Source organism: Trichechus manatus, unplaced genomic scaffold, assembly GCF_000243295.1.
Source record: "Trichechus manatus latirostris isolate Lorelei unplaced genomic scaffold, TriManLat1.0 scaffold00146, whole genome shotgun sequence".
Classification (NCBI taxonomy): Eukaryota; Metazoa; Chordata; class Mammalia; order Sirenia; family Trichechidae; genus Trichechus; species Trichechus manatus.
In genome coordinates, this window is record NW_004444082.1 from 3,783,380 (window position 1) to 3,796,566 (window position 13,187).

At 46.1% G+C, this 13,187-nt stretch overlaps 1 protein-coding gene across 2 annotated transcripts in view; it reads left to right on the top strand.

The window, feature by feature from the left end:
* The window catches only part of RAB31 (RAB31, member RAS oncogene family), a 128,729-nt gene that overhangs the window by 10,321 nt on the left and 105,221 nt on the right, over window positions 1-13,187 (top strand). Inside the window, exon 1 of one of the 2 annotated variants that reach the window (XM_023740054.1) lies at window positions 9,484-9,770. The exons of the other annotated variant lie outside the window; for it this stretch is intronic. Within the exon in view, the coding sequence (XP_023595822.1) occupies window positions 9,615-9,770 (156 nt within the window). The 5' untranslated portion in view covers window positions 9,484-9,614. Of the gene's footprint in view, window positions 1-9,483; window positions 9,771-13,187 lie in introns of those variants that run through there. 2 annotated transcript variants of the gene reach the window in all.

The following is a 13,187-nucleotide window of genomic DNA, read 5'->3' on the forward strand; positions in this document are numbered from 1 at the left end:
GGAAGTAGGATGACCCAGCCCAGTGTGCGATGGTGTCAGTGCGGTGGTATCTGCACAGTGTGTGTGTGTGTGAGTGTGTGTCTGTGTATGTGTGAATGTGTGTGAGTGTGTGTGAGGTGTGTGTCTGTGTGAATGTGTATGAGTGTCTGTGAGGTGTGTGAGTGTGTGTGCAAGAGTGTGTATGTGTGAGGGTGTGTGTCTGTGCGTGTCCAAGTGTGTGTGTGAGTGTGCGTGGATGTCTGTGTGTGAGTCGGTGTGAGTACATGTGTTAGTGTGCACGTCTAAGTGTGTGTGTGTGTCTGTGCATTTGTGAGAGTGTGTGTCTGTGTGAGTTGAGTCTGTGAAGTGTGTGTGTTTGTGCATGTGTGAGTGTGTTGTGTATGTGGGTGTGATGTTTGTGAGAGTGTGTGTGTGTTCAAGTGTGTGTGTGTGCGCGCGCGCGCTTGTGCACTTCCATCTGCCCTGCAGGGCCGTGTGCAGAGAGTGAGAGGCACTCTTTAAGGCCAGGTCATGCTGGTCGGGGTGGGATCATAGGAGGTGGGGGAGAGGAAGGGTTAGAGAGGGCTGGGCGTTTGCCAGCTCATGGTTCCTCCATCCACGCACTCGTGGGGAGATGCTGGCATCTTTGTCTCCCACGTAGAAAAGCCTTCAAACCTCCAACTAAACAGAATGGTTTAGACAGACTTTCCTGCTCTGCTGCCCTTTGTTATGGTGTCCCCTTTGCTTGGAACTCTCCTCCCCCTCCTCTTGTCCTCCACTCTGCAGTCCTGCTCCCCACCTCACGGGCTAATGCAGCCTTGGGTTTCGTGAAGCCTCCCTGATCCTGCAAAGGTGGGTTCGGTGTCCCTTGTTTCTTACACTCACAGTACTTATCCCAGGATACTGGGGTCTCCGCTTTACTTGTCTGTGCCCTTCACTGCGCCAGGAGTTCACGAGGGTAGGGACCTAGGAACCTGCTGGGCATTGTACCAGCAATGACCGTTTCCTCATCTTCCCAGTGTCATCCAAGTGATAAACCATCTGGAACTTCCGATTCCAGGGTCTGAGCTGTGTGTTGGTGCATGTGTGAGTGTATCATGAGTGTATGAGTGTGAGAGTCTGTGGGTGTCTAAATGTGTGTGCATCCGAGTGTGTAAGAGTGAGTGTATGTGTGACAGCCTTCCTCCTGACTGTCCCCCGAGGATGACCACTGCTGCCGTGACCTCTGTCTAAAGTGCAAGGCGGAGAGCAGGAGTGTAAGACCCCTAACTGGTCAGCGCTGTCTGTGGATTCACCAGATCGCCCTGGTGGGTGGGAACAGGAAGGCGGGCAGTAGAAGATTAAGCAGAATTTTTAATCTTTGGGGTCAGCGTATATGGATTCAAGATGGAAAGCAGTGCTAGCTGTGTCCTTTCTGGGCTGTGGACCAGTGTTGCCGTGAACATGAACATAGGCGAGCAGAAGTACCTGAAATGGAGACGCCTGTGTCGTTAGAACGCAAGGACTTAGAGGTCCTCCATTTCAGCAGGTCTTAAAAATAGGGCATAAATTACATTGAGAATCTGATGAAGGACTTTCTCACTAGAAAACCTTACACGCCCACAAAGCCTCATCTATGATTTTAGGAGCTATCAGATGCCGGAAAGTATATGATCCATGTCTGGCCTTCGTCTCTGTTGGGTGACCAAGATGCTGGGACTTGCCTGGAGCTGCACCGCTGGGAGAGTCAGAGGGGAGGTTGGAGGAGATGTGGTCTCCTGCTTCCTAGTTCAGAGCTTTTTCTGTCGGTAGCCTGGCCTCTCACTGAATGGAAAGTTTTAGTTTTGCTTGTCTGTGGTGGTGGTAGAAATAATGGCACATCCTGATAGTGGGCGAGGCCCCGTGTGACCCTCCGGGTGCTGTGGCTCTGATCTGTTAATGGCAGCCCTGGGCCAGAGAGAGGAGGGTGTGGCGAGAAGGGGGAGCTTGAAGGCAGGGCTCTGGAAGAGCACGTGCTAAGGAAATGTTGGGGCAGGTAACTGTTGGATGGTTGTCTTGCTTGCCTTTCATCTGAGACCCCCCATTACACGTTTTCTCCAGCGTGCCTTCCTGCGCTGGTCTGTAGAGCCATCTTACGAGGTGGGTTAATAGGGTAACGTAAAGCTGAGGGGAGGGAAGGAGCTCCTGGGGTGTACACGTCCCTTCTTCCTCCCATCTTCCCAGGCCAGCGCTGTCAGGTGGACATTCTGCGTGTGTCCTGCTGGCCCCTGAAGGGCCTCGCTGTGATTCCGAAGTCCCTCACTAAGGATATGAGGAGGGAGGGCGGATGGGGCAGTTGGACCCACCTTGTCCACCTGCGTTGGATTCCCTGCCGAGTCACAGTACACAGGCATGATATCAGATGAAGGAGCTGGTTTCTAAGGAAATGAAAGGGCCTTCGTAAAATGACATAGCACTTCACAGGGAGCAACTCTGAAATGCCTGTTATAAGATCTTAAAAGCAATTTTGCAATTTCCAGTTCTCTGCTTTTTGATCTTAGATGCTGTGATATTTTCCCTAGAGGTTTACTCTTAGATTGAATCATTGCTTTGCCTTGTAGCTCTTTAGCAATGCTAACTTCATTTGCTTGCTTTGGGTTTATCATTCCTGCTTACCTAGCTCTTAATAGGTCTCACACTGACCAGCAGGCTCCCCACGGGCGGGCTGGCTGGCCACAGGGGGTGTGAGCTACTTGCAAGGAGAGTCTTGAAGGAATACTAGGTGGGGAGGGTGTTAACAATTCTTGACACCAAATTTGTAATTGGGGCTAAAAACTAATTTGGAATTACTATTTCCTTAAGAACTACCACTTCTCGGACACTCTGGGAATTTCCTGTTTTCTAGGAAAGAAATCCAGTTATCCCCACTGTGTCCTCAGGACCTCGAAGGGCCTGGTGTGATAACTGGTGGAGCAGGACGAGCTCACACACCCTTCACGACAAGTCCGCTGTCTGCCTTACAAGACTCCCTTTCTTCCCTGAGCCCCACCCGGCTGACCAAACACGTCCCCTTCCCCAGACACCCCTGTCCTTTCCCACTTCCCAGCTTTTGGGTTCACTCTGAATCCCCTTGACACGCCCTTGTTCCCTTCCTCATGGGGCAAGCTCGGACTCGTCCTTTGAGCTTAGCTCCAGTGTCCTCTGTCGTGAAGCCTGCCTTGGCCACCCTGGCTGCCCCAAGATGGCGGAGGTGGCTCTTCCTGTGTTTTCCACGGCACTTGTTTAATAGTGGGAGCGCCAACGTGCTGTGTGTAGTTTATCTGTTTTAGTTGTCTCTGTAGGACAGTGTTGAGGCGGGTGCCTTGGAGATGCTGGAGGCTGTATAAAAGAAGGGAATAATCTATCTGAAGGGACAGAGTGTGGAGATGCTCATGGTTCAGAGCCTAGATCTAGAGTCAGACTGTGTGAGTTTAAATCCTGCTGACTTGCCCTGAACCTTAATTTCCTAATCTGTAAAATGGGGATAACCCATGTCATTGGGGTTGAATAGTAAATGGGTATACAGAAGGTGCTTAATAAATGTTATCCATTCAGTCTGTGTTAATTATCTATTGATGTGTAACAAATTACCCTGAAACTTAGAGGCTTAAAGCAGCACGTGTTTATCGTCTCATGATTTCTGTGGGTCAGGAGTGTGGGTGCGATGCTGGAGGGTCGTCCAGTTCAGGGTCTGCTACGAGGCTGCTATCAAGGTGTCGCCAGGCTGCAGGCATCTCATCCTGAGCTGTGGCAGGGTCTGCTCCCAGGTTTTTCAGTGGCCCTCGGGAGAACGCGGTGCCTTGTGGCCCACGTGGACTGTTGTACGGAGGCTGCTCTCAGTTCCTTGCCTCGCGGTTCCCTCTGTCCGTGGCAGCTGAATCCTGGAGGGAGCAGGAGGAAGAGGCAGCCAGTCTTTTATGGTCCAGTCTGGGAGTGGCGGCATCACCTCTGCTGTATCCTGTTCATTAGAAGCACGTCATTTGACCTAGGCCACACACGGGGGGAGTGAACTAGGGAGGGGGTCGCTGGGGCCCTTGTAGAAGCTGCCACCTCAATTCTGATCGCTATTTAATATTCTTACTCGCTAGATCTGCGAACTAAGGAACAGTGAATATTAAGTGTCTTGTAAAAAAATTACAGAATGTAACAATAAAAACCCGAAGTTTGGAGTTGGTATCTACGAAAAACCAGTTGCTGTTGAGTTGACCACAACTCATGGCAACCCCTTATGTGTCAGAGTAGACCCGTGCTCCACAGAGTTGTCAGTGGCTGATTTTTCAGAAGTAGATCACCAGGCCTTTCTTCCAAGGCACTTCTGGGTAGACTTGAACCTCCAGGCTTTTGTTCAGCAGTCAAGTGCGTTGACCGTTTGCACCACCCAGGGACCCCCTTGGTGCCTCCGTGGGACCAGTGTTTCACGTGGTCAGTGGGTTCTCTGGGGTGAGGAACCTGTGTCGTTGAGTGACCCGTCTTGCCCAACCAAGAGCCTGCGCACGTGTTGCTTGTGAAGAAAGAAAGGTGGCAAAGGAACAGTTGGTTCCTTTGGCAGGAAGTGCAACTTAAGAAAAAAACACTTTTTTTTTTAAACAGTTAAGGTCACACCTTCTAAGACTCATTAGATAAACTGAAATTTCTGCTTAGCTACACAGAGTTTGTACATTGGGACAGACTGCTCCCTGAACATGCTAAGAAGCAGTGAGAGCTATTATAAGAAAAACAGAAGTGAAGGAGTTAGGGAACTTGCTCTTCTTCCTCATTTAGAAGTTGTTGTCCTTCTTCCCGTCTTTAACGTATCTGGAAAGTCAGGGATGAGGAGAGACGGTGACAAGGAGGTTCTCTTTAGAGCTGGGACGAGGACAGAGATGGAGTCTCCGGCACTTGACTTTCCTCGCCCCCAATACTCCAGTGATTCCAGCTTTTCCTAGAAAGAACTCAGCAGTGACAGTTCCTTCGCCATCAGCAGGTGGAAAAGCTACCCCAGGATTGCGGCCAGAGACTGAACGACTGAAAGACGGCTGAGCGAGAATTCCTCCAGATCAGCCAACTCTGGAGTAATGAGAGGCAAATACATTTAACAAGAGTAGGAAGGGAACTATGTTCTTAATATTATAAGTATTTTCTTGCTAGAAACAGTTTCTTTGGGGTGGATGATTATCCCAGGACCAAGACCAGCTGTTCGAGCGTTCATCTGCGAGTCAGAGGTCTGGATGGAGACCTGACTTTGACACTCCCGTTCTTGGACAAGTCAGTTTAACCTTCTAGGCTCTCATTTCATCATCTGAAATACTGATGCTAATATTCACCAGTAGAAAATTTTTGTAAGAATTAAATAAATTATGTACAGGGCAGTATTTATACAGTGGTATACCATTGAGGAAGCGGGGGGAGAGCTTTGTCTTCCAGGTGATAAGCAGCCAGGGTGAATAACCGTTGGTTTAAACCAGTGGTTCTCAAAGTGTAGTTCACCTGGGAACTTTCTGTGCATGAGGCGCATTGGCCAAGAATCGAACCTGGGTCTCCTGCATGGAAGGTGAGAGTTCTACCACTGACCCACCACTGCCCCTGTTACTGTAAGAGAGGGTGCTATTTTGTCAGATTGCTGGGCCTTGAATCTGTAAATATTTATTTTCTCAGACCTGAACCTAGACCCAAGGTCTTTGGGGTAGATGGTGTCCTAGAACCATGTGTTGTTTTTAAACATTCATCAAGGAGTCAGAGAAGACCTGGGGTAGGCCCTAGCTTTGGTACTCATGAGACGCTTTCCCATTTCTCCTTTCCCTCCTCCAACAGGCCTCCCCTTCAGTAGCGTTCCCATGTCTTCCTGAGGCAGATCCCTGTGCACCCTCCATCCTTGCTCTCTGTTCTTCTCTTGCCACTATTACTGCTCTAAGTTGTTGTGCTGTTAGCTGCTGCTGGGTCATCCCCTGACTCATGCAGCCCCATATGCAACAGAATGGAATGCTGACAGTCCTGGGCCATCCCCATGATCAACTAGGGATCAGACCGTTGTAATCCATAGGGTTTTCATTGGCTGATTTTCAGAAGTAGATCGCCAGGCCTTTCTTCCTAGTCTGTCTTAGTCTGGAAGCTCTGCTGAAGCCTGTTCAGCATCATGACTGACAGATGGGTGGTGGCTGTGCATGAGGTGCATTGGCCTGGAATCAAACCTGGCTCTCCCGCACAAAAGGTGAAAATTCTACCTCTGAACCACCAATGCCCTCACTACTGTTAAGAGCGGGTGCTGTTTTGTCGGATTGCTGGGCCTTGAATCTCTAAATATTTACTTCCTCAATTTTAAAGTGGAGATAATTATAGTACCTGCGTCCTAGGTGCAGTGGTTAAGTGGTCATCTGCTAACCAAGAGGTCAGCAGTTCAAATCCACCAGCCACTCCCTGGAAACCCTATGCGGCAGTTCTGCTCTGTCCTATAGGGTCACTATGAGTTGCTGTGGGTTTGGGTTTTTTGGTGGCCTCCTAGGTACTTAATTCTTCTTTCAAGGATTAAATGGGATAATCTACATCTAGAGAAGGTAAGAAGAGGTCACGAGACTTTCATTTCTGATAATTTAGTCAACACTCCTGCTGAGAACAACTAGGAGAATGGAACAATTACAAGGCCAAGATCCAGGAGAAGCAAACCCAGGGAGGTATACCCTGATTTGGAATCACTTTACCCATAATGTAACTGTAATTTTCAAAATGGGAGGCTGAGAAGATGATTGCAGTTTTTAAATAGATTCCTAAAACTAAGGGCAAAAATTGGTTGGGAGCCTTCCATGGGAGGGGGTATCTGGTGACACTCCCTTGCCATGCTCTGTCAGGAAGTCAAAGATCTACACCCTAGGAGTAATAGATGGAACCTTAGGGGACCTAGACTCAAATCTCCAACTGAAGCGACCTAGGATTACTAGTGCCCCTAACTAGTTAACAAAGGTTAATGCTTCCTGGAGGAAGATAACATCATCTGGAGCCTTAAGTGACCGCTTACTTTTTCAGATACAATGTTTGGCACCCAGTCAAAAATCACCAGATACGAGGAGAGGAGGCAACTTGACTGAAAACCAAGAGAAACAACAATGAGAAACGGCCCCACAGAGGATCTAGATAATGGAATTATCAGACATGGACTTTAAAACATCTGTGTTCAATATGTTCAAGGACATAAAAGTCACGATTTAAAAATTTGGTAAGGAATTGAAAACTATAGAAGTGAATCAAATGAAAATTTTACAGCAGGAAAAATACAATAACTGATATTGGGAAATCAATAAATGGGTTTGAATAGTGTCTGAAGAGAGAAATGGAAGATAAATCATAAGAAAATCTCTAAATAGAAACTCAGAGAGACAAAAAAAAAAAAAGAAGAAAATAAAAGAATGTAAGAGATATATATGAGAAGGTGAAAAAGTTCGACATGCGCATAATTGGAATCCCAGAGGAACAGACGAGAGATAATGGAGCAGAAACAATACTTGAAGAGAGAATGTTGTCACTGGCTATCCAGTCAATTCCAGCTCATGGCAACCCCATGTGTGCAGAGTGGAACTGTGTTCCATAGGGTTTTCAAGGCTGTGACCTTTTGGAAGCAGGTCATCAGGCCTGTCTTCCGAGGTGCCTCTCAGTGGGTTCGAGTCCCCAGCCTTTCGGTTGGTAGTCAAGTGCTTAACCACTTGCGTTACCCAGGGGCTCCTGAAGAGACGATATCTGATACCTTTCCATAGTAAGTGCCTAGTTTGGTGCTTGAAACTTTCTGTGTGCTCCAGAAATGTTAACTATTATCATTGTCAATATTCTTATTTTTCCCACCCCGCTGCCATGAAAGTCTTATACTATTGGCCATATCACTGGAGTCCAAATCTACTAGACTATTTGTCCACCAAAGACCTCCTTACACCCTGAGACATTCTGCTTGTATTAAGGGTCTGGGGAGTCTGGTTTGCACTGACTGAAATCCTCAGTTTGAAATTACAGCAAGTTTTCCTATTGAAACAGCGTTAGAAATGGATATCATGTTCCATTGTAGTGACCGTAGTTCAGTGGCAGGCTTAGGAAATAATTGTTTATTTATAGCATTGTTTCAGTGGAAAAATGCATTTTCCAGTTTCCAATGATTAGCCAGCAAATGGACTTTCTGAACACAGTCATCTGCAATCCAGTTGATACAATGGGGACTGCCCGTGCAATTGTTTCAATCACTGTCACTCTGCCCTTTCTGCCTTTGACACCTTTGTAAAGTTTAAGTCTGATTTGTAAGCGTTCTGATTGCATGTATCAGGTTTTAGTCTTTTTATTCCTGTGTCCTTAGCATATTGCTGACTGCACGTACACCGAGTAAACGAATGAACGTGTGCTTGCTTGCCTTCTGGAGATGGGTCATTTGACTGGTGAGCAGACCACTGGATATGGAGAAGCAAAGTCTGAGTCTGGACTGTTACTGGTTACAAGGCCTTGGGCAGTTCACGTAAACTGGTAGACCCACAGTTTCCTCACCTGGAAGATGTGCATAATGCTGACTGTGTATCCCCTTACAGAGGGCTGTTACGCAGACCAAATGAGATAATGTACGTGCCAATACTTATGTGCCTTCCCCTTTGAGACATTCAGTCACCCCTTCCTTGGGGCTTTCATGCTCCTCACTTCTGCTTATTGCTTCGTATTTTCTAGTAGGATTCTTTTTTTTTTCCATTTCTCATGGTGCATTTTTTATATCTCTCCAAACATGGCACTTTATTCTCTGTGTGTGGGCTTTGGATGTTTTGCTTACGTTTAGAGAATTGTGGACATTTCCAAGCTATGTCCATTAATACCCATAGGCATTAATCTAAATACTTAAATTCATTTATGCTCTTTCTAGGTTTAAGATTAGGTGTGGAAGCAGTTTTTCCCCAAGAGATAGAAAAAACAAAGTCTAGTGGCTCTCAGACTCAGAACCCGGCTTTTTTTCTTTTCTTTTTTAAGACAGTTAAGTTCCATTTTTATCATAAACGTAGTTAGTTTCCCTTTGTAAATGGATTCGAAGACGTTTGTTATAACACACGGCCTTGACGTGTTTGGAAATGACCATAAATGAAAGAACGGCCGTATTGTTTCCGTGCCTGGCCAGAAGCCTTTTGTTTATATTGTTTTCCTCAGATAATCTTGTGGTGTAATTTCCTAAATACAGCAAGATGCCTAGATTTGGATTTTCTTGCACTGCCATCTCAGATTTTCCTGGACCTTATTGTAAAGGCTGAGATTTAAGCTGCATGGATGGAATTCTCTACTGCAGCCGGAGGAAGTCTTGTGGAACAGGCGGTAATAAAACAAGCATATTATGGACTTGAGTTTAGTAATGTTTTCTGCTGTTAAGATACTTTTTTTTTTTTTGTAGTGGTCACTGTGATTTATAAATATCGACCCCTTTTCTCTTCAGTGCTGAAGTAACTATCAAAAAGTTAAGTGCCTGGGATGCACAGGGATGTTATTTAGAGCACAGAGGCATGTGAGCCCATTAAATCTCTGAGCCCTTGTTTGGTAGGTATTCAGGGCGCCAGGAGAGTGAGGCTTGGCTCTTTGCCTTCGGCCTGGGAAGAAGCAGTGGGCCAGGGCGCCCTCCAGCTGCTGGCTCAAGTAAGCCCTGATAGAAGCTTAAATTCTCCATGGCCTCATCTCATCCACAGCACGCTTCATCCAGACGTTTCTCCCTTCATCTTCTCCCGGAGTGGAGCTACCCGGCCACGTGTGGCCCCGCCTCTCCTTTCTGCTCACTTGTTTGCGGTGGTTTTCTCCGTACAAGGCCATCCTCATTCAAGAAGGTGGGTGGAGTGTGTTCAGGGTGCCTTGATGGAGACCTTTACTCTACTTGGTCAGGTTCCTCCAGTGCTCTTGGCTTCTCTCACTTTTGAGGTCAGAAGAAGCCAAACCATCCCGTGATTCTGCCTATTTTCTCTCCTTATTTTGTTTCTCTCATCCCACAAGGTCTGGCTGACCTGTTCAGACCCTCCTAAATTTCCTAACTCCTCGTGAATGCTTAAGACACTTAAGACTTTTTAGAAGTATTAAAGTCTAAACATTTAAATGAATAAATGGATGAATAAATTAAACAAATAGACAAATAAATGCAGAAATCCTTGCCATGTGGGATGTTTCTGATTCCCAGGCCGGAGAGAGATGGGGCATTGCCTGGAGCGCCTTCCTCCCAAACAGGATGATGCTCAGGGTCCTTTCAGCAGCCTGTAGTCTGCATAGATCATACCCTGCCTCTTCAACAGTTTGATAGGAAGGAAATGAAATTTTAAAAGGTTACTGTAGATGCCATAATTCATAGTTTATTTATTTAGACCATTTAAATTTTTTATAAATAATACTACAATGAACTTTTTTGTGCTCATTTTTTCCTTCTTTAACTGTATTCTTAGGATGGAATTCTTGAGTCTTGGTGCCTTGTTATAGTTTGTAATTTCGTTTTCATAAGAGGCACATTGACTTAGAATGTTATTAACAATGTATAGTCCCTATTAGTTTCCTAAAAAGCCTTACAATTTGTGAAGATTTTTAAAAAATGTTTGCAGGCCAGTGCTCAGTCAGTTTGGAGTGGCGAAGTCACAGGAACGTGTTCAATGACTTGCAGAGTGGAGAGACCAGGGGGAGCAATTGCTTCTTCTCTGACACCTGTTTTGATTGATTTGTAGTAGTTCTCTGTGGAGCTAGATTGAAAAAGATTTTGAGGCGCCATCAACGTGTCCTGAATTGATTAGTGATGTTTGCCATGAGAACGGGATTACCAGTCACCATGGAGTTTACTCCCACTCATGGCGACCCCATGTATGTCACTGTAGAACTGGGCCCCATAGGGTTTTCAATGACTGATTTTTCTGAAGTAGATTGCCAGGCCTTTCTTCTGAGGTGCTTCTAGGTGGACTTGAACCTCCAGCATTTTCGCTAGCAGCCGTTTGCACCACCCCTGGATTCTTAGAACAGGACTTAAAAAAAAAAAAAAAAAAGCCCATTGCCATTAAATCAATTCCAACTCCTAGTGACCTTATGGGACAGAGTAGAACTGCCCATAGAGTTTCCAAGGAGCAGCTGGTGAAGTCGAACTGCCACTGGTTTGGTTAGTAGCCAAGCTCTTAACCACTGTGCCACCAGGGCTCCAAGAGCAGGATGAGGTGGTTGTAATGTACTTGCTTAGGATTTACCATTCCTTATTTAAAGAGTAAGAAACCGTACTTGAAGGCCATTGTAACAATCCATGGGCAAGTTAAGTAATTTAGTCTTGGTTTCTACAGATTGGTGGTGCCTAGAGTTTTAGTTGATAGCAGCCTAGAAGTTTTTGGTCTGTAATTTCGTAATTAAAGATTTACATATGGTTAATAAATGTGACAGTTTAAACCACAAAGCTTGTCATCTCAGAGTGAGTGGTTCTTCTCAGAATTGTATTGTTAACACAAAATAATAACTTACATGGGAGGAATATCAACTGGACGATCCATTTCTGAATAAGTAGATAGTGCAGTATCGCTACGCCTCAGCGCATGTCTGATCTCAACCATGCAAATGAGAAGGAAACACTGATTATCCCACAGGGAGGTTTTTACTTAACTTGCTTTCTGGTTGGTGGAATCAGAATTAGTTTTAACCTGATGTCTCTGCAGCAGTCAACACTGGCAAAACAACAGCGGGTATCTTTAGATTCCATGATGCTACTGAGTAAGTTGGGTAATGCGACGTGAAACTCTTGTTGTTAGCTGCCGTCGAGTCGGTTCTGATTCATGGCCATGCCGTGTGTGGAGAGTAGAACTGCCCGCCATAGGATTTTCAAGGCTGTGATCTTTTGGAAGTAGATTGCAAGGCCAGTCTTCCGAGGAGCCTCTGGGTAGGTTTAAACCACCAACCTTTTGGCTGGTAGTTGAGTGCTTAACTGTTTGATCCACCCAGGACGCCTGATGTGAAACTAGAAAGCAATAATAAAGTATTTCTTGTGAGTTTTAGAAAACTGACCTTTGTTTTGAAAGAAATTTGCGTTTGGCAGCGAGGGTGATTTAACCTGTGAGACTCTTAAGAGGACTTGACTGCACAGAACATTTGGTTCTGACTCTACCAACCAGCTTTGTGACCTCCAGGAAGTCGCACAGCTTCCTCTTTTGCAAAACCAGGGGCTTGGATAAGATGGGCGGTGGCATTCCTGGAGTCTTATGAAATGGAAATATATATACACACGCATGTTTCCATCAGTCAGTCCACGGAAAGGAATGTGGCTTGAAACAGTGCTGGGCAGCCTGGCCCTCCCCTCTCCTTCTCTTTTAACAGACATTTCTTCATCCCCTAGACTCTATTCCCTTTTCCTGCCTTAACCTTTGCGTCTTCACAGGCGAGCGTCGTGGCTCGCCTGGCGTTTTCCTTGGTTCTCTGTGTGTGTCACAGTCTGCGTAAGTCTCCATCAGGAAAACGAAATCGCAGAGCTGAGTGGTTCATGGAAAGTGCCCGGTGTCCTGGCTTCAGGCCATCCCGAGCCCACAGATCAGCAAATCTTGTGCAGGGCCTTCCCCTGGTGGCTGGCCGAGGAAAGGCAGGCAGTCACTGAGAGAATGCGGCCCTGAGGCGAGGAGCTTTCTGGAGCTGCCACAGAGCCCTGGCCAGAGAGCGTTGTCTGCTGCAGTTTTTTTGTAAGAATAGTTTCTCTTCTGAGACAAACTGAAAGTTTCCCTAGCCTTTTGTCCTATTAAATGTATAAGAGAGAAAAATGTTGAGGGTTAAATTGTGAAAAAAGAAAAGAAACACTGAAGGTATTTGGCTGAAGAATTAAGTCTAAATTCACATAAGCCTTGCTGCTTGAAATATTGAGAACAGCAGGCAGATTAGCTTGAATCATTTATAGAAGACAATAAGAAGCACTGAATAATTTTCAGATGACTTTTTAATTTTTCATCTTCAAGAGCATTTTGAGCACAGGGTTTTAGGATTTGTTGGCTGCTTTGGGGATTTGGGGTCAATTGTTTGGAGCACAGTCCTTGGGTAGAGTAAATGGATAGACTAAAAAGTAGTGCTTCCTAGAGCAGAGTCCCAGCTGTTAAGATGCACAATTTTGTCAAAAACCCCATCCAGCAGGGACCAGATGAGAGTGCATGGTGCGGACCTAGAGCTGACAGGAGACAGGGCCTCTCAGGCTGGGCGAGCTGAGAGTGCAGGGTGCGGGCCTAGAGCTGACAGGAGACGGGGCCTCTCAGGCTGGG